This window comes from Bubalus bubalis, chromosome 6, assembly GCF_019923935.1.
Source record: "Bubalus bubalis isolate 160015118507 breed Murrah chromosome 6, NDDB_SH_1, whole genome shotgun sequence".
Lineage (NCBI taxonomy): Eukaryota > Metazoa > Chordata > Mammalia > Artiodactyla > Bovidae > Bubalus > Bubalus bubalis.
Window position 1 is genome coordinate 58,384,425 of NC_059162.1, and position 20,400 is coordinate 58,404,824.

General features: G+C 42.3%; 1 protein-coding gene across 1 annotated transcript in view; it reads left to right on the forward strand.

The window, feature by feature from the left end:
• The first annotated feature begins 663 nt into the window (after positions 1-663).
• The window catches only part of DDAH1 (dimethylarginine dimethylaminohydrolase 1), a 159,096-nt gene continuing 139,359 nt past the window's right edge, over positions 664-20,400 (forward strand). Inside the window, exon 1 of the mRNA XM_006080476.4 lies at positions 664-1,114. Within this exon, the coding sequence (XP_006080538.1) occupies positions 812-1,114 (303 nt within the window). The 5' untranslated portion in view covers positions 664-811. The remainder of the gene's footprint in view (positions 1,115-20,400) is intronic.

Consider the following 20,400-nt stretch of genomic DNA (forward strand, 5'->3'; position numbering starts at 1 on the left):
TTGGGACCCCATGGACTGTAGTCTACCAGGCTCTTCTGTCCATGGGATTATCAGGACAAGAATACTGGAGTGTGTAGAATACTTGAGTGGGTTGCCATTATCCAGGGATCTTCCAGACCTAGAGATTGAACCTGTGTCTGCTGCATTGGCAGGTGGATTCTTTACCACCGAGCCATCTGACAAGCCCCAAGGTAACATGGACTTGGGTACAAAGACAGATTCTCATCCTGGGAACTGGAGGGGGAGGTTGGGGTTGGGGGCAGGACCACATGCCGGGGAACCTAGGAACAGCAGAGTAGAGAGAGAGGTCAAAGTATCTATCCAGAAAGGAATCCTCCCATCCTTGGCTTCCCGACCACCAAGCAAACCCTTCCAGTCGCTCTGCGCAGGCCACAGCCGCTCTCCAAATGTGAGGGGTGCACCTGCGGCGAGATACAGGTAACGTCAGGTTCTGGTACCGCGCCTTTTGGCCGAGGTTCACCCACCCAGCCACCCACCAGCGCACACCTCTCGAACTCCCCGCTTCCTCGGCCGCCGCCTTCACTCAGACTTCGTGCGATGGTCGCCACTACAACTCCCGCCTGGGCCGCCTGCAAACCCGAGAGCGCCGAGTGGGCGCGCGGGCTGCGCGCGGGCAGGCGCCCGGAGCTCTGGGCATGCTCAGTCGCTCGGGCAGGGCTCCGGGCGCGAGCAGGGCTCCCGCTGCACCACATTCGCCGGCTGCCAAGGGGAGCCGCCGGGCGCTCGCAGACTCGGCGAGCGCTGCCCGCACAAGACCCTACCGCCGCGCCCCCCGCCGCCACCCCGAGCCATGGCTTCTCTCGGCCACCCAGCCACCTTTGGCCGAGCCACCCATGTCGTGGTACGGGCGCTGCCCGAGTCCCTCGCCCAACAGGCGCTGAGGCGCACCAAGGGCGACGAGGTGGATTTCGCCCGCGCTGAGCGGCAGCACCAGCTCTACGTGGGCGTGCTGGGCAGTAAGCTGGGGCTGCAGGTGGTGCAGCTGCCCGCCGACGAGAGCCTCCCAGACTGCGTGTTCGTGGAGGACGTGGCCGTGGTGTGCGAGGAGACGGCCCTGATTACCCGCCCCGGGGCGCCGAGCCGGAGGAAGGAGGTAACTGCCCGCCCGGAGAAGCGAGGGGTGCGGCCCGGGATGCTCGCCCGGCCCTTACCTACCGAGCGCGACCGACTTGCCGGGGAAATCGCGGAACTGGCCCCCGGGCTAGTTCAGAACTTCCCATTTAGGGGAGAGGGTGTGTGTGCGAAAGAGAAGTTCATTGTTCACGCCTCCCGGCTGCCGGCGCAGCTTGAATGCCTTGGAGAGGACCCGACTGAGTGTGGTCGTGCAGACTCGGGCAGGTGGGTGGGGTGGGGAATCCATCTCACAGCATTTTTATTTGTGAAGATTAAAAAGCAGTAAAGACAGTGAAACTCTGCCCGTTTCCCAGGGAGCTGGGGGCAGGGAGAGGTGCCCTTCCAGGTGGGCGGGTGGAGGCTGGGCGAAGGGCTCAGAGGGCGGGTTGGTGACCCTGAACCCACAAGTCCTGCCAGGAGCTGGGATCAGGGCTGTCCAGACGAAGGAACGGGGTGCCGGTTCCCATAGATCTACGGCGTCCCAAGTTACTTTTCAGTGGTGGAGAGAGTCCCGCAGAAAGGGACTAACAAGTGAATGAATGTAAGACTGGCTTGCTGAGCTGTGGTGTCTGGGTTGGAAAAGCTGTATTCAGTGTAGGGTGTTGGGTGTGTGTATGTGTGTGTATGTTTAATTGGAAATGGTTTCACAAATTCCATAATTTTTATTCTCTCTACTTTAAAACTCATAGTAATTAGAGCTTTTTGTGTTCTCAAAGGATGGTGACTACTTTAAAATATTGCAGTTTATGAAAATGGCAGTGATTGCTTTAAACACAAGGTAGGTTAGTGGGGAGAGACAAATAGAGTGAGATTGGATTTTTAAATGCCATCTGGCCTGGGATTCTTCTCATTGCCTGCTAAGAGCCGGGGCTCAAGACTCTCGGTTGCTATTGGCATCAAGTGGCATTGCAAGAAGCTGCTAGTTTCTTTCTTATATGGAGGGTTAGGGATTCCCCCCCCCCCCATTTTGTCTTTATTTGATTCACATTGGAAATGTCTCACAGAGCTCATAGTTAAAAATGTGCTTATTCTCCACCCGCTTCCCTACACGAGTGGATGATAGAACTTTGCTTGATCTGAGAGAAAAAGCATATTTGGTTTATTTCTCACTGAGATTATCAGCTTTTTTTTTTTCTTCCCCACCCCGCCTTAGCAGAAAACCAAGAGTAACAGGTCACATTCTCTTAGCTCTTTTATCTCCTTTGCCATGCCTCTCCATCTTTGAGTCTGTGAGATGACCTGCTCTGTTTTAAACTGATAAGCATGTAACCACATTTGAACACTTTCTGATGTGTCCTAGGCCATATGGCAAAACTGTGGTTTGTTTAAAAGAGTAAGGTAGATTTTAAAAACCCTTTCAAAATGGTACTCATTTGTTGAGGCTGGTCCAATTTCCTGTTAAGAGACTGTGAATATATTTAATCATCTATTTCATTTTATTCCTATAATAAAACCTTTCAAATTTTGGCCTTCCTGATGCTAAAGTGGGTAATGATCTGTCTCCCCATCAGATTTTGAGGCATACATTTAAAAAAGACCTCACTCTTGTATCTTGTACGTGGCCCACTGCCAGAGGCCACGTAGTGTAATAGCTTGAACATCAGACTGTAAGTGTAATAGATTGAACATCAGACTGTAAGAACATCAGACTGAATGTAATCCTCTGACCTTGGGGACTATCTCTTGCCTCAGTTTTCTCACCTGTAAAGTGGACACAATCATACCTATTTCATAGAATTTTGGTAATAAATTTATTAATCCATCTGAAATATAGAGGGCAGGACATTTCATGAAGTGCTTTTATTCCCTTCCCAGTGGGTCATGGAAGATTTGCTCCTTGAGCAGTAAGAAGTCTACTGTACACTGATGCAGTTATAGTGACATTTCCCCTTCCCAGGGTGAAGGGGAGCTGTCTTCATGCCTCAGGTTCCATCCTAATCTGCTCTGTAGCACTGCCTCCCAGGTTGAGTTTTCTGCTGGTGTGTGGTCCCTCCCCACATCACCTTTGCCATTGCCTCTGATCAGATCCCCAGGGTAACAGAACTTCCAACCAGAGAAAGGAATTCAGGCAGTCATGTTGGGTGGGGTGCTTCAGAGATTTCTTTGAAATCTCTCATAGTTTGCTGCCTACATTGAAGTTAATAAATGCTTGCTGAGTGAATGGACAAATGAATTAATAAAATACTAGTTAGCTTCCCAGCTGGCTCAGTGTTTAAAAATCCACCTGCCAAGCAAGAGACATGGTTCGATCCCTCGGTCAGGAAGATCCCCTTGAGAAAGAACATGCAAGCCACTCCAGAATTATTGCCTGGAAAATTCCACGGACAGAGGACCCTACAGGAGGCTACAGTCCATGGAGTCACAAAAGAGTTGGACATGAGTTAGCAACTAAACAGCTAACAGCTCAACAATTAGCTAATATCAGTAAGCTGATAATAATTACTTTAAGGCCCTCTTGAATTATTATATATAAATATTTAATGTAACACTAATCTCCCTAACTGAAATTACACAACAGCCAATGCATTATTTTAAAATTATTAACACTGATCTCATTGTTTCCTGTCTCTTACTACTCATTCCATTTTCCGCACTGTAGCCAAGTTGGTCTTTCTAAAACTCAAATCTGATCCTGTTCCTCTTCTGATTAAAATTATAGAAGGGACTCCACTGAGCTTGATAAACCCATTGAGCTGGGCTCTGCTTGCCTTTTCAGCTTTAGCTGCATCTCTGACCCCACCCCACATGCCTCTCAACCCTTGGCTCAAGCCAGGTTCTTTTTCTGACTCACTATACTATTGCTTTTATGGGCGTTCATTCCTCCTTCACCCAGGACACTCTTCCTCCTTCCTCTCCTGCATTTTATCTGGCTATTCCTACTCATGCGTCAGTTCTCAGCTTACTGTTACCATTAATATTATTAGCTAATTGTTACTGGGTGCTTGCCATTTGCCAGACATTGTGCTGGATTTATGACATGCATTTCAATGAATGTTCACATCAACTCTTTGAGCTCATTGTTATCATTATTTGTGTTTAAAAGTTGATGACACTGAGTCTGGGTGAGATTAAATAAATTGCCCAGGGCAAACCACTTCAGTATTCTTGCCTTGAAAACCCCATGAACAATTTGAAAAGGCAAAAAGATAGGATACTGAAAGATTAACTCCCCAGGTCAGTAGGTGCACAATATGCTACTGGAGATCAATGGAGAAATAACTACAGAAAGAATGAAGTGATGGAGCCAAAGCAAAAACAACACCCAGTTCTGGATGGGACTGCTGATAGAAGCAAGGTTTGATGCTGTAAAGAGCAATATTGCACAGGAACCTGGAATGTTAGGTCCATGAATCAAGGCAAATTGGAAGTGATCAAACCGGAGATGGCAGGAGTGAACATCGACATTCTAGGAATCAGCGAACTAAGATGGACTGGAATGGGTGAATTTAACTCAGATGACCATTATATCTATTGCTGTGGGCAGTAATCCCTTATAAGAAATGGAGTAGCCATCATAGTCAATAAAAGAGTCCAAAATGCAGTACTTGGATGCAATCTCAAAAACGACTGAATGATCTCTGTTTGTTTCGAAGGTGAACCATTCAATATCATGGTAATCCAAGTCTATGACCCGACCAGTAATGCTGAAGAAGCTGAAGTTGAACAGTTCTATGAAGACCTACAAGACCTCTTAGAACTAACATCCAAAAAAAGATATCCTTTTCATTATAGGCGACTGGAATGCAAAAGTAGGAAGTCAAGAAACACCTGGAGGAACAGGCAAATTTGGCCTTGGAGTACAGAATGAAGCAGGGCAAAGGCTAATAGACTTTTGCCAAGAGAACGCACTGGTCATAGCAAACACCCTCTTCCAACAACATAAGAGAAGACTCTACGCATGGACATCACAAATGGTCAACACCGAAATCAGACTGATTATATTCTTTGCAGCCAAAGATGGAGAAGCTCTATACCGTCATCAAAAACAAGACTGGGAGCTGACTGTGGCTCAGATCATGAACTCCTCATTGCTAAATTCAGACTTAAATTGAAGAAAGTAGGGAAAACCACTAAACCATTCAGATATGACCTAAATCAAATCCCTTATGACTATACAGTGGAAGTGAGAAATAGCTTTAAGGGACTAGATCTGATAGAGTGCCTGATGAACTATGGACGGAGGTTCATGACATTGTACAGGAGACAGGAATCAAGACCATCCCCAAGAAAAAGAAATGCAAAAAAGCAAAATGGCTGTCTGGGGAGGCCTTACAAATAGCTGTGAAAAGAAGGGAAGTGAAAAGCAAAGGAGAAAAGGAAAGATATTCCCATTTGAATGCAGAGTTCCAAAGAATAGCAAGGAGAGATAAGAAAGCCTTCCTCAGCAATCAATGCAAAGAAATAGAGGAAAACGATAGAATGGGAAAGACTAGAGATCTCTTCAAGAAAATTAGAGATACCAAGGGAACATTTCATGCAAAGATGGGCTCCATAAAGGACAGAAATGGTAGGGACCTAACAGAAGCAGAAGATATTAAGAAGAGGTGGCAAGAATACACAGAAGAACTGTACAAAAAAGATCTTCATGACCCAGATAATCACGATGATGTGATCACTCACCTAGAGCCTGGAATGTGAAGTCAAGTGGACCTTAGAAAGTGCCACTATGAACAAAGCTAGTGGAGGTGATGGAATTCCAGTTGAGCTATTTCAAATCCTGAAAGATGATGCTGCAAAAGTGCTGCACTCAATATGCCAGCAAATTTGGAAAACTCAGCAGTGGCCACAGGACTGAAAAAGGTCAGTTTTCATTCCAATCCCAAAGAAAGGCAATGCCAAAGAATGTTCAAACTACTGCACAATTGCACTCATCTCACACACTAGTAAAGTGATGCTTAAAATTCTCCAAGCCAGGCTTCAGCAATTCGTGAACCATGAACTTCCAGATGTTCAAGCTGGTTTTAGAAAAGGCAGAGGAACCAGAGATCAAATTGCGAACATCTGCTGTATCATCAGAAAAGCAAGAGAGTTCCAGAAAACCATCTATTTCTGCTTTATTGACTATGCCAAAGCCTTTGACTGTGTGGATCACAATAAACTGTGGAAAATTCTGAAAGAGATGGGAATACCAGACCACCTGACCTGCCTCTTAAGAAACCTATATGCAGGTCAGGAAGCAACAGTTAGAACTGGACATGGAACAACAGACTGGTTCCAAATAGGAAAAGGAGTACGTCAAGGCTGTATATTGTCACCCTGCTTATTTAACTTATATGCAGAGTACATCATGAGAAATGCTGGGCTGGAAGAAGCACAAGCTGGAATGAAGACTGCCAGGAGAAATATCAATAACCTCAGATATGGAGATGACACCACCCTTATGGCAGAAAATGACGAACTAAAGAGCCTCTTGATGAAAGTGAAAGAACAGAGTGGAAAAGTTAGCATAAAGCTCAACATTCAAAAAACTAAGATCATGGCATCTGGTCCTATCACTTCATGGCAAATAGATGGGGAAACAGTGGCTGACTTTATCTTTGAGGGCTCCAAAATCGCTGCAGATGATGATTATAGCCATGAAATTAAAAGACACTTACTCTTTGGAAGGAAAGTTATGACTAACCTAGACAGCATATTAAAAAGTAGAGACATTACTTTGTCCACAAAGGTCCATATAGTCAAGGCTATGGTTTTTCCAGTAGTCATGTATGGATGTAAGAGTTGGAGTATAAAGAAAGCTGAGCGGCGAAGAATTGATGCTTTTGAACTGTGGTGTTGGAGAAGACTCTTGAGAGTCCCTTGGTCTGCAAGGAGATCCAACCAGTCCATCCTAAAGGAGATCAGTCCTGGGTATTCATTGGAAGGACTGATGTTGAAGCTGAAACTCCAATACTTTGGCCACCTGATGCGAAGAGCTGACTCATTTGAAAACACCCTGATGCTGGGAAAGATTGAGGGCAGGAGGAGAAGGGGATGACAGAGGATGAGATGGTTGAATGGCATCACTGACTTAATGGACATGGATTTGGGTGGACTCCGGGAGTTGGTGATAGACAGGGAGGCCTGGTGTGCTGTGGTTCATGGGGTCATGAAGAGTCAGAAATGACTGAGCGACTGAACTGAACTGATAGAGTTATTGTTGTTCAGTTGCTTAGTCGTGTCTGACTCTTTGTGACCCAATGGACTGCAGCACACCAGGCTTCCCTGTCCTTCTCCATCTCCTGGGCTTGTTCAAACTCATGTCCATTGATGTCAGTGATGCCATCCAACCATCTCATCCTCCATCACCCTCTTCTCCTCCTGCCTTCAATTTTTCCTAGCATCAGAATCTTATTTAATGAGTTGGTTCTTTGCATCAGGTGGCCAAAATATTGGAGCTTCAAGCTTTAGCATCAGTCCTTCCAATGAATATTCAAGATTGATTTCCTTTAGAATTGACTGCTTTGATCTCTCTGCAGCCCAAGGGACTCTCAAGAGTCTTCTCCAATACCACAGTTCAAAAGCATCAATTCTTTGATGCTCAGCCTTCTTTATGGTCCACCTCTCACATCCATACATGACTACTGGAAAAACCATAGCTTTGACTAGATGGACCTTTGTTGGCAAAGTAACATCTCTGCTTTTTAATATGCAGTCTAGGTTTGTCATAGCTTTTCTTCCAAGGAGCAAGCATCTTTTAATTCCATAACTGGAGTCACCATCTGTAGTTATTTTGGAACCCAAGTAGAACCATTGATACCAGGAATTGAACTGGGATTTGCCAGACTCTAAAGTACTACTTCCAAGTGTTGTGATATTAGATTTAAGCTGGAATCAAGATTCCCGGGAGAACTATCAATAACCTCAGATATGCAGATGACACTTTCCTTATGGCAGAAAGTGAAGAGGAACTAAAAAGCCTCTTGATGGAAGTGAAAGAGGAGGGTGAAAAAGTTGGCTTAAAGCTCAAGATTCAGAAAACTAAGATCATGGCATCTGGTCCCATCACTTCATGGGAATTAGACAGGCAAACAGTGGAAACAGTGTCAGACTTATTTTTTGGGGCTCCAAAATCACTGCAGATAGTGATTGCAGCCGTGAAATTAAAAGACGCTTACTCCTTGGAAGGAAAGTTATCACCAACCTAGATAGCATATTCAAAAGCAGAGACATTAGTTTGCCAACAAAGGTACGTCTAGTCAAGGCTATGGTTTTCCCAGTGGTCATGTATGGATGTGAGACTTGTACTGCGAAGAAAGCTGAGTGCTGAAGAATTGATGCTTTTGAACTGTGGTGTTGGAGAAGACTCTTGAGAGTCCCTTGGACTGCAAGGAGATCCAACCAGTCCATACTAAAGGAGATCAGTCCTGGGTGTTCTTTGGAAGGACTGATGCTAAAGCTGAAACTCCAATACCTTGGCCAGCTCATGTGAAGAGTTGACTCATTGGAAAAGACTCTGATGCTGGGAGGAATTGGGGGCAGGAGGAGAAGGGGACAACAGAGGATGAGATGGCTGGATGACATCATCGACTCGATGGACATGAGTTTGGGTGAGCTCCGGGAGTTGGTGATGGACTGAGAGGCCTGGCGTGCTGCAATTCATGGGGTCACACAGAGTTGGACACGACTGAGCGACTGAGTGACTGAACTGAACTGAACTGAAAGGTCAAGTTCCAAGTGTTGTGATGTTAGATCTCACTTTCTCAAGCATAGGATTGGTTCTCCTTTTATGAACACCTCTGTATGCCCTGTTATATTTATTGTAACATATGATAATTGTCTGTGTATCTTTCTATAGCCCCCCCACTATTATGAAAGCTGTGAAGGCAAGAATCATATCTGCATTGTTCAACATGTTATCCCCTGGGCCTTGTATATGTGGCAAATATTTTGTTGAAAAAAAATGTGTCTATGATTTTAAGTCAACCTTTGTTCTCCCTCATTATGGCATATTTGGTGTTTTTTAAGCATTTCCAGTCAGTAGAGTCCCAAAAGTTTCATTGCAACTCTGGGTGATTTGTAACTGTTTTTCTCTTCCTCTCTCTTTTAATGCCTTTGTCTCTTGTTGTTGTTTTGTTTTTATTAAAATGCTGAGAAGTTTCTTTTTAATCAAAACATCATGTTATATTTAATGGGTTTTCTTCCTTGGAAAAAAGGACTGAGAACCAAACTCAAGAAAGTAACCCTTCTGTGCACGCTCAGTATTTGCCCTAAAGAGGCCTCCAAAGATTAGTAAAGCACAGACCATGTCTGCAGCAAGCGTAAGTTTTAGTGAAGAAAACTGTGTATAGAGAAAATCAGCAAATAATATTACTTGTCTTATAACTCCATGTCTTCAGGAATATGAATGCCTTCATATGTTGAATACTTTGAAGACAAATAAATTAGCCTTGAAAAGCCAGTCATATTTTAAATGAATCCAGATTACATTTCAGAGGGGGAAAAGGTCAATTATACATATCAAAAGTTGAGTAAACAAATATCTAAAAGCTGAAATAAAGCAAGTGACAGGGTGTGATGGCTGGATTTTTTAAAAAATAAAAATTTCGAGTATACTTGCCTGTAGCACCAAATTCAAAAGGCACAAAAGGAAACATAGGAAAGGCAAGTCTTTCCCCCTCACCTGACCCTTGTACCCGACTACCCACTTCTCTTCCTGAGGCAAATACTAATGCCATTTTCTGTATTTTTTTTCCAGAAGGTTTTTAGTACTTAATAAATGATTAACTGACAAAATTTATTCAAGGAAAATTGTGAAATATATCCTGTGCCCTTTCACCCCTCTCTCAGAGCCATTTTATATTTTCCCAGGTACTAAGTATTAATATATAAAGTATTCTGTCTAGGAAAAAAGCCACACAAACTCATTCTCACAAAGTAATAATGGCTTTAGTTATCCCTACCTAGAGCCTTTGCATTGTTGGGGACCTCTTTAGGAAGAAGGCAATGCTTCAGTTCAGTTCCGTTCAGTTGCTCAGTCATGTCCAGCTCTTTGTGACCCCATGAATCACAGCACGCCAGGCCTCCCTGTCCATCACCAACTCCCGGAGTTTATTCAAACTCATGTCCATCGAGTCGGTAATGCCATCCAGCCATCTCATCCTCTGTCGTCCCCTTCTTCTCCTGCCCCCAATCCCTCCCACCATCAGGGTCTTTTCTAATGAGTCAACTCTTCGCATGAGGTGGCCAAAGTATTGGAGTTTCAGCTTTAGCATCAGTCCTTCCAAAGAACACCCAGGGCTGATCTCCTTTAGAATGGACTGGTTGGATCTCCTTGCAGTCCAAGGGACTTGGGGCTGGTGCACTGGGATGACCCAGAGGGATGGTATGGGGAGGGAGGAGGGAGGAGGGTTCAGGATGGGGAACACATGTATACCTGTGGCGGATTCATTTTGATATTTGGCAAAACTAATACAATTATGTAAATTAAAAAAAAAAAAAAAGAGTCTTCTCCAACACCACAGTTCAAAAGCATCAATTCTTCGGTGCTTAGCTTTCTTCACAGTCCAACTCTCACATCCATACATGACCACTGGAAAAACCATAGCCTTGACTAGACGTACCTTTGTTGGCAAAGTCATGTCTCTGCTTTTGAATATGCTATCTAGGTTGGTCATAACTTTCCTTCCAAGGAGTAAGCATCTTTTAATTTCATGGCTGCAATCACCATCTGCAGTGATTTTGGAGCCCCCCAAAATAAAGTCTGACACTTTCCACTGTTTCCCCATCTATTTAGCACAAGGTAATAAATCTCCAATGTAGAAATAGACATGAAGGCCAGGGGTGGGGGGTGGGGGTGGAGTCGGGGGTGGTGGACAGAAAGGTGTAAATGGAAAAGGTAAACAATACATATTTGCATAGTAATTTCTGTTCTATTAGGGCAGTTAGCTATTTGCATCTACATATTTTGGTCCTGGGAGAAGGCAGTGGCAACCCACTCCAGTACTCTTGCCTGGAAAATCCCGTGGACAGAGGAGCCTGGTAGGCTGCAGTCCATGAAGTCGCTAGGAGTCGGACACGACATAGCGAATTCACTTTCACTTTTCACTTTTCACTTTGATGTATTGGAGAAGGAAATGGCAACCCACTCCAGTATTCTTTCCTGGAGAATCCCAGGGACGGGAGAGCCTGGTGGGCTGCCGTCTATGGGGTCCACAGAGTTGGACACAACTGAAGCGACTTAGCGGCAGCAGCATTTTGGTCCTGGTTTCTTATTTGGTTAGGAAAAAGCATAATTATATTATTTCCAAAGGCAAGGTGAGCATTAAGATCGTGTCTAATAACCAACCAAGTTGTGTGTGTGTGTGTGTGTGAATAATAAAAGGATAATGTTATTATTTTTGTTGTTTAGTTACTAAGTCATGTCTGACTCTTTGCAACCCCATAGTCTGTAGCTCACCAGGCTCCTCTGTCTGTGGGATTTCCCAGGACAGGGTACTGGAGTGGGCTGCTATTTCCTTCTCCAGGGGTTCTTCCCCACCCAAGGATCGAACCTGTGTCTCCTGCAGTGGGAGGCAGATTCTTTACCACTGAGCCAACAGGGAAGCCTCAGAATTATTTTTAATATTAGCTCTATTTAAAAGATAAGGGGACTGAGTCTTGGGTAACCAAGGTTAAGTAACTGATTCAAAGTCACACACAGCTAATTAGTGGCAGAATTGAACTTCTCATGAAAGTATGATCATTTTTGCTTAAAGGGCTTGTTGCCAGTTGTTGAGTTTAATGGATCATTAAATCAATATAAAACTGCTACCTGAGTTTCATTTTATACACTAACGATGTACAATATAACTTGGACATTAACTAAGTGAATCATTTTACCTCCCTCCCTCCTAAAAAACTAAGTTTTTTTTTTTTCATTTTAGTTAAAAAAAAAATAATTTATTTACATGAAACCCCCAAATTGCCTGGGTACAGTTCATGAATAATTGTGCCTTATTTACCAGCAGACTGCTTGATTGCTTTTTGAAATGCACACATTTCCTCAAACTTCTGTTTAACTTCAGGTGGGAAAACTGCCCTAAGCCATAATTAGAAATTACCCAGACTCTTACCAAGCTGGAAAGTGAATGAACTAGAGGCGCCTCACGTGGCAGCAGATTAACGGTTCTTGATAAATTGTCACCTCAAACTGGTTAGAACAACTGCTGCCTTTCAGGGTGTTTATTTTCAGACTCTTTTACGTGGCCTTGGCAATAAGCTTTTGGAAATTGAACTGTTTCTTGGAAACTTGGATGCATCTAATAATGTAATCTACTCCCCTGCAGTTGATCTTGAAAGCCTTGAAAAGAAAAAATGTAATGATGAGTAGGGAGTGACTTCTATTAGATACTATTAGCTGAAAATGAGCTTTCTGCAGAGATCCTTAGAATCATAAAACTAAGAAGGCAGGGATGGATCCCTTATAATTCAGATATGCTGTGAAATTGCTTTTGCATGTTTTTGAATTCTTACTGAGCTCAGATTTCTTCAAAATTAGGTATCTAGTTCATTAATGTAAACCACAACACAGAAAAATCTACTTAAGACTTTTGAACAGATTTACCTTCTACTATCTTTGCATCATAAATAAATGATTCATGAAACTCAATCTAAATTTGGAGATGTGTGTTTAGAAAATCAGTGATGGTTATTATTTACTTGACAGCATTTGCTGTTAAAATCTGTAACCACATCAGAAAGCCCAGCTTCCTGACTGGAGATCTGGACACGTGGTAGAGTTCATTCTCCTAATCAAGAGGTACCATAATTGAAGGTAAAATAACTGAAATCTTAATGAGAAAAGGTTTCATTTACACCTTATATGGACTGCAGTGCATTGTTTACCCCATGAAGTAGATGAATCTTTATTTACTGTAGCGAAATCCCTGATGTTCCATCAGAATGCTCCCCTGACCTTTGAAGTTGGCTTTCACTGCTTTCCCTACACTGATATTAGGCATTAAATCTGTCAGAGTCCTCAGGCACATTTCATAAACAGGCACTTCTCATCCAAATGGACAGAGTAATCTCAAACAACAAATCCCCTTTTAAAATGTGTGCATGTAACACCATCCTAGTTTACTTTGTCATCATCAAACAATGTAATAATGTACATTGTCTTCCTAAAACTGAGCACTGATGGAGGGGTAGAATCACATAGAAAGAATAGATCACTGGACTGTAGATTCATCGTGTTTGTATGACCAGAGAAATGAGCACAGCAGACCATGAAGACAGAAGTACGAATTAGTACAGGGTGGGTTTAATTTTGCCCAACAAATCAATGGGGACAAACCTGAATTAGTTTAACATAGCAAATTAAAGGGAATACAACTTTTAGCCTGCTTTCATAGCTAGATGGGCTTATGGTATAAGTTGTCATTCTGATATAGATGAGTAAGTACATCAGTATTTTGCTTGACTTGAATATGTGTAAGTAAATCTTTGACTTCATTAAAAATGTGTTTGCCTTGAGTTCTCTGTCCTTATTTTGTTAAAGAAATATTGAAGTTTTCCATGGAAAACTTTCAGAAGTTTTCTTCAGAAGCAGACTCACAGACTTAAAGAACAAATTTATGTTTACCAGAAAGAGTGGGGGGAAGAGATAGTTAGGGAGTTTGAGATAAACACAGACACACTGCTATATTTAAAATGGATAAAATGCTTCTAGATGGCACAGAGAACTCTGTTCAATGTTATCTGGCAGCCTGGATGGAAGGGAAGACTGGGGGAGAATGGATACTATATGTATGAGTCACTCTGCTGAGCATCTGAAGCTATCTCCACATTGTTAAGTGGCTATACTCCAGTGTAAAAAAAAAAAGTTAAAAAAAAATATTGAAATTTTATTATTTATTTATTTATAGCAGTAATGATGGGTGCCATGATTGTGTTAAAAATGACTGTGATTTTGAAGCTGAAGGCATAATAGTTGGATCACTTGTGTATGTTTGTGCATTCAACAACTGTCTACTACACACCAGACTCAGTGTTTGATGCTGTGGAGATGTAGGTTAATTAGATACCACTGTTGCCTACAAGGACCTCACAGTCCAGCTAGGGAGGCAGAGCAGTGGCAGACACTTGGAGAACAGGGTTTTATGGCAGAGCTCCGTCTGGTGCTAAGGAACATCCAGGAGGTGGGTCTGACCCATACCAGGGCTTCTCAGACGTGATTACTAAGTTAGCAGCAACCAGAGGAAGGCAGAGAGAGGCAGTCTTCAGAGACAGCACTATGGGATAGGATAGGGTGATGGCACCGTGAAAATTAGTTTCACGAATGTTGAAAAGGATGCAGGATTGAGAAAAGCCTGCCTGTGCCCCCTCAGATCTAAAATTTTGATTCCCAGTTCTAAGTTCACCAGGAGAACTACTCCTTAATCATGTTTCCTGTTTGGGGCCCAGAGAGATTTGGCTGTCTGACACACTACATTTCTAACTTGTACTCCCATCTTTTCTTCTGCCTTGTTCTCCATCAGGGTCTGGCATTCCTTCCAGGATTCCTGAATGGCACAGTTTGGGAACTATATAGTCTTACTCTGGAATGGACTAAAGTCCACTCCAAATCTGAGATTCATTTCTTAAGGTTGCTAGAATGTCATTTGGCTAAGTTGTGCTTTTTCCCCTTTGGCCCAAAATTTGCACATCAGGATGTGTAAAGCAGACCTGGCATCTGTCACATATATGTATATAATATTACCCGTGTCAGTGGCAGGTAAGAGAGAACGCTTTCCTCTTTGCTGTTGAAATGTGTTTTTATTCACAAATCTTTCCATCTTGGCAGTAGACACCATTGAATCTCACACTAATATAAATCAAGTGTACCCAAAACTGAGCATGCATTTATAATCATAGGTTGACTTCTGTAGAAGCTACAGACAACAGCAGAGTCAGAATACAACACTGTCCTAGGTGTTGGGGCATGCTGGTTTTGATTTTTGTAGTGATAATAAGATCTAATATTCTTTCCAGCTTGGAGATGCTACACTTTCCGTTTGGAACTCAGAGTGTATTAGGGTGGAAAGTAGAGGGTGGAGAAGGGATGGGGGATGGGGAGATTATAATAATTTATATTTGTGAGATGGGATTGGGGTTTGATGAATAAACATACTGGATTTCTTTCAACTGAAAACATTAAACTTGTTCTACTCAATTAACCAATCATTTAAACTCATGCCTTGCTAATGATAACCCATTAAGAGATTAAGTTGAATTTTCTAACTCTATGTCAAAATCTCTGCCGATTCCACCTTTTATATAGCACATTTGATAAGAAATGTTTCCCACAGAAAACTTCAAATAAAAGCCGCTGAAAGATCATAAGATTCCTAGAAATCATTCCACATTTCTCTCATCACACGTCACTGTCATCTGTGTCTACCAGCTGATGTTTCTGTGGTGAATGTGAATCAGTGGCCCCCAAAAATGGAGAGAATTGGACACAAGGTATGTCCTATGAGGTGTGTTTTCTCTTATAACTAAAAGTCTTGACTTGCCCATAGCACTTCTTTCTTATAAACCCCCCATGCATATGTACTAATTTCCAATTGGTGATGAAATTTGAGTTTCATTTTCCAGATTTTACCTTTTGTCTTCCAAAAAATGCATACAGTTATTTTTCTAAGTAAACACCAAAAAATCAAGATACTCATTTAGATGTAGCCCTTCTATAATAAGCTGTGTAAAAATTAAGACTGTTGACATAAGTAAGATATTGATATAATTTTTTTTAACTTGGAAATATGCTTGTGATAAACTTGGACATTTTTAGCCTGAAATGATTCCAAAAAATTGAAGTTAGTTAAATAATCTTAGTGCAGTTGCAAGATAAAAATAGAAGAAAAATACATCTATTTTAATCTTAATTTTTTTTCATCAAAAGGGAACTTCCATTTTACAGGGAAAGAGAGTAACTATAGCTTGACTTCACTCATATTTGTCATATAGATGTATTTTCCAATTCAAGAGTTTTATGTGGAGAGGTTTAAATCTAGTTCTTTATTTTGAGGCACTCAAACCATTATTTGCTCTTGCTTTCATATTCTCCTGTGTGCCATCTTAGTCCTTTATCAAGGGTCCTGGCTTTCTGGACCCCCTTTCTCCAAAAAATGCACTGTTGGGAGAGGGAGTGACCACAATTTAAAAGGGCACTGAATTCTTCACTTTTCCTTGTCACTCTGTTACTAAGCATCTCTAAAGCTGTAGGCTTCCCTTAGTCTCCAAGCTTCCCCAAGCTTCTTCAAATATATAAGCAGTTTAACTCTGAACAGAGCACAGCTTCAAGACAAGGCTCTTAGTACAGTGTGTGTGGGGGTCTTCAAATTGCTGCTATCCATCTACTATCATGGGGTCATGAAATCAATTTAGTGGGTCATGTCCAGCTCTTTTATTTTTCTTATAATAGAATCAGTAGAAAATGTCAGAGTACATGGCAACCTAGGGTCAATATTTTTTAATGAAACCTTTCACTTTATACATTCGTGTTCATGTGTATATTAATTAGGAACATAAAATATGTTTCTTACTCTGAGTCATGCTAAGAAAAAAGTATAAAATAACCCACTATATCGCCTTTCAACCAGATTGTACCACTCAGCCTTTTATGAAATTCTAGAGGGTCATGTCTTTTGGTCTCAGGGTTCTGGGAATCATGGCCAGAATCCCAAATGCTTCTCTATAGATATCAAAGCACACTGATTTCCACTTGCTTGGGTTGAATCCTTACCAGGACGGTGTCCTGGCTGTTTGTATTCCTGTCCATCCAACATCAACAACAGAAATCATAATTGGGGAACATAAGGAGGAAGAAGACTGTTTATTTGACTCTTTGCTGGGAGCTGATTCTACCTCCCTTTCTTTGGTGACATTCTAAACCAGGGATAGTTACAATGACTAAGACGAGAAAGAATAGTTTCCATCTGAACTTGCATCTTTTTCACTTTTGGGAGAGTTGATTAGCAGGCAGCATCATTAGCCCCTCGAATTAGGAGAGGTTGTGCTCCTGCATCTTCCTGCCTGCAGCACCCAGGTGGAAGCTGAGATCTTCATGGACCCCAGGAGACCTCAGGGTCCAGGGTCAGGATTTGGCTGTGGGTACTCTTGGAAAGAAAACTGAAACTCAGAACAGCGTTTTTGTTGTTGTTGTTCAAAGAGCCCCAGAATGTGCTAAAACGGTCATAATGTTAGTTCAAATCATTCTCAGACCACTGCCGAAAGGCCTACAGGGACCTTGAAAATCACTGCTTTCACCATTTTTTCCCACTTCTGCCATACTAAATGGGTAGAAATCCAGCTTTTATGAAAGAATGCCCAGAGGAAATTTAGCTTTCTTCCCCAAGTAATTCATTTCAGCAGTATTTGTTGTTGATGGTGTCCACTAAATAGGAGACGCTTTGACCAATGTATAGGTTGTGGTTCATTCTGAGAAAGTGCATTTGACTGGTGAGTAATGAGTTAGTCTGTAACTACAGGGAAAAATGTGTCAGGTTTTTTTTTTTTCTCGTGGTAACCTCCTTTTCACAGCTGAGCAGCCTAGTACTCAGAGTGAAGTGTGCTCCCTCACACATGCTCTTTTGTCCCCTCCACCCCCTCCCCAAAAAGGAGTGCTTTGAATATTTTACTAAGAGACATTAATGATAGAGGCAAACAGTTTGTGGCTGTGGCTGGAGAAATTGTGTGTTTGTAGGGAAAGGGCTTAGAAATGTACGTCTTGGAACTATAATTACATGAAGAAAAATGGATAGTGTGATTGTCATGTTCATGTCTGCATTTTTCTTTGTGATCACTCAACTGGATAACTGAAGCCTCTGAGTGGTTTGAAAGAAACTGAGGATTAATATTGCTGCTAAACTGGACCCCAGAGAGAAGCTTCTTGGTGAGGGGGAGGAATGATAGGGATTTCAGTTATAACATTTTCTGGAAAGTAAAGGCAGAAAAATATACAAGATACAGCCTACTGGCCTCAGCTGGCTAAGGGCTCAATTATGATTCGATACACGTTCCCTGAATGAAACTCGTTCCCTTGCCTGCCCTGAAGTCAGCCTAATGACTGGAAATTCCAAAAATGGAACAGCTACTGTCCCTTGGCCTGTTTAAAACACACACACACAAACACACACAGCCCCACACTCATTCTGAATCAGGTTTGGATAAATTAACACATTCTGAGTCAGGTTTGGATAAAATCAGTTTTCTAACAATGCCTACTCTGTAAATAATACTTCGTAGTAATGTGGGGCATCAAAAATGATGAGAGGAAAGGACTTCTATGGTGGACCAATGGTTAAGAATCTGCCTACCAATGCAGGGGACACGGGTTTGATTCCTGGGATCTGGGAGGATCCCACATGCCAAGAGGCAACTAAACCGGTGGGTCACAACTACTGAGCCCATGCTCCTGAGCCCATGCTCTGCAACAAGAAAAGCCACCTCAATGAGAAGCCCACACACTGCTCACCACAACTAGAGTCCCCCGGTTCGCCACTACTAGAGAAAGCCCATGCATAGCAATGAAGACCCGGTGCAGCCAAAAATAAATAAGTAAACATGAAAATAAATAATACTTTTTTTTTTTTTTTTTTTAGAAAAAAGACCATTCAATTCCCTTTAGAAAAAAAAATGATTAGAGGGAATCTTGAGTCACTTTTGGAGAAGGAAAGGGCAACCCACTCCAGTATTCATGCCTGGAAAATCCCATGGACTGAGGAGCCTGATGGGCTACAATCCATGGGGTCGCAAAGAGTCGGACACGACTGAGCGACTTCTGTGTTCTGTGTGTGTGAGTCACTTTATTTTGGTGGATCACTAGCCAGGAGAAATATTTTTTTAATTCTACTTTTTCACTGGGCTTTTCCAAGTGTATGATCACCTTCTTTCCTCTTGGTTTTACTGTTTTCTGGAACTGTCAACAGAAGAGAAAGAGCTTGTGCTGTTCCTGGACCTTTCTTACCCTTCTCTAGTTGGGGAGTTTCTGTAACACCATGGATTTGTCCTCATTTCCTGGACCTTGATAGTGATGTCAAATTACAAGTCTTAACTCATAAGGGCATCATAAAGTCAACTGAGTGTATCATTACCCTCTTTGTTTTTTGCAATGAACTAGAATTAATATTTCTGATAGAAATATCAAAGTGTGTACATAACACAGGCAGGTATTGTTTCATGTAACTTTTGTCTTCTTTTCTCACATGTGCACATATGCATGTTTCTTTGTGTGTTGTGGATTCCAGTGTAAAGTGTATTTCTTACTGTGGATCATTGTCATTGAAATCTACTTATCTAGAACACCAACATGAAAAAGATACTATCATTCTAGTTTTTGTTGACATTCTTCACTATTTGTAGCAACTATAGAGTTTTGGCCTGTGTCAAAGGCACTTGGCTCATTGAGCAAATGGGCAGCTTGGTCTCAGGCACTCCTTTCATTACCTAATCGGAAGGTAAGGCCACTCATCTAAATGTAGCAGAGTACATGAGACAGAGAGGAAGAGAAGAAAAGCAAACATTGGAAGTATAGTGAAAAAATAGTTGGAAATTCTTGGGCTTCTGTCAGTGAATAAGCATTTTTAGATATCAAGGACTCCCTCACATAAATGCTATAGAGTGTTTCTATACATTTAAACGTGATATGTTCATTTGTAAACCAAAGTATGATGGTGTGCTATTATAGCCTAGGATGGCAGGTATTCAGAAAACACCCCTCTTATTGAAGGGGCCACATTACAGCCCTGTGCATTTGCATGTTTTCTTGACACCCACCTCATTTCTGCTGATCCTACTGCTCCTTGTTCCCCACTGATCTGCACAACTGCACCTTTAGCTTGCCCCACTCTCCAAATCCATTATCACTCGAGGTGCCTACTTGTAGGTATATCAGTCATCTTCATCCCAGCATGATCACCTGGCACACGGAGCCTGGCATGTAGAGACACATGCGTTAAAACTGACTCAAGAGGCAGACCGCCTCCTGTGACATTCCTTGAGCTGTGCCCTCTCCTTTCCCAGTGCCTTGAGGGGTGGAAGAGGACAGCTATGGATTCAAATTGTGGTTCCATTGCTTATTAGCTGTGTGGCCTTGAGCAAATTGAGCCTTCAGTTTCATCATCTATAAAAACTGGCGTAGTTTTGATCACACTATAAGTTTGTTATGTTGATTTGATCTGTTTACATGTTAAAGTGCCTAGCAATACCATGCAGGAGGAGCTCTTCTATCAGTGATTGATCGGTCCCTTTCCTTTCTGTGGTTGCCTGCCTTCCATCTTTCTAGAGAGCAGTCATTCAAGCCCCTAAGGATTAAGGCTGCACTTT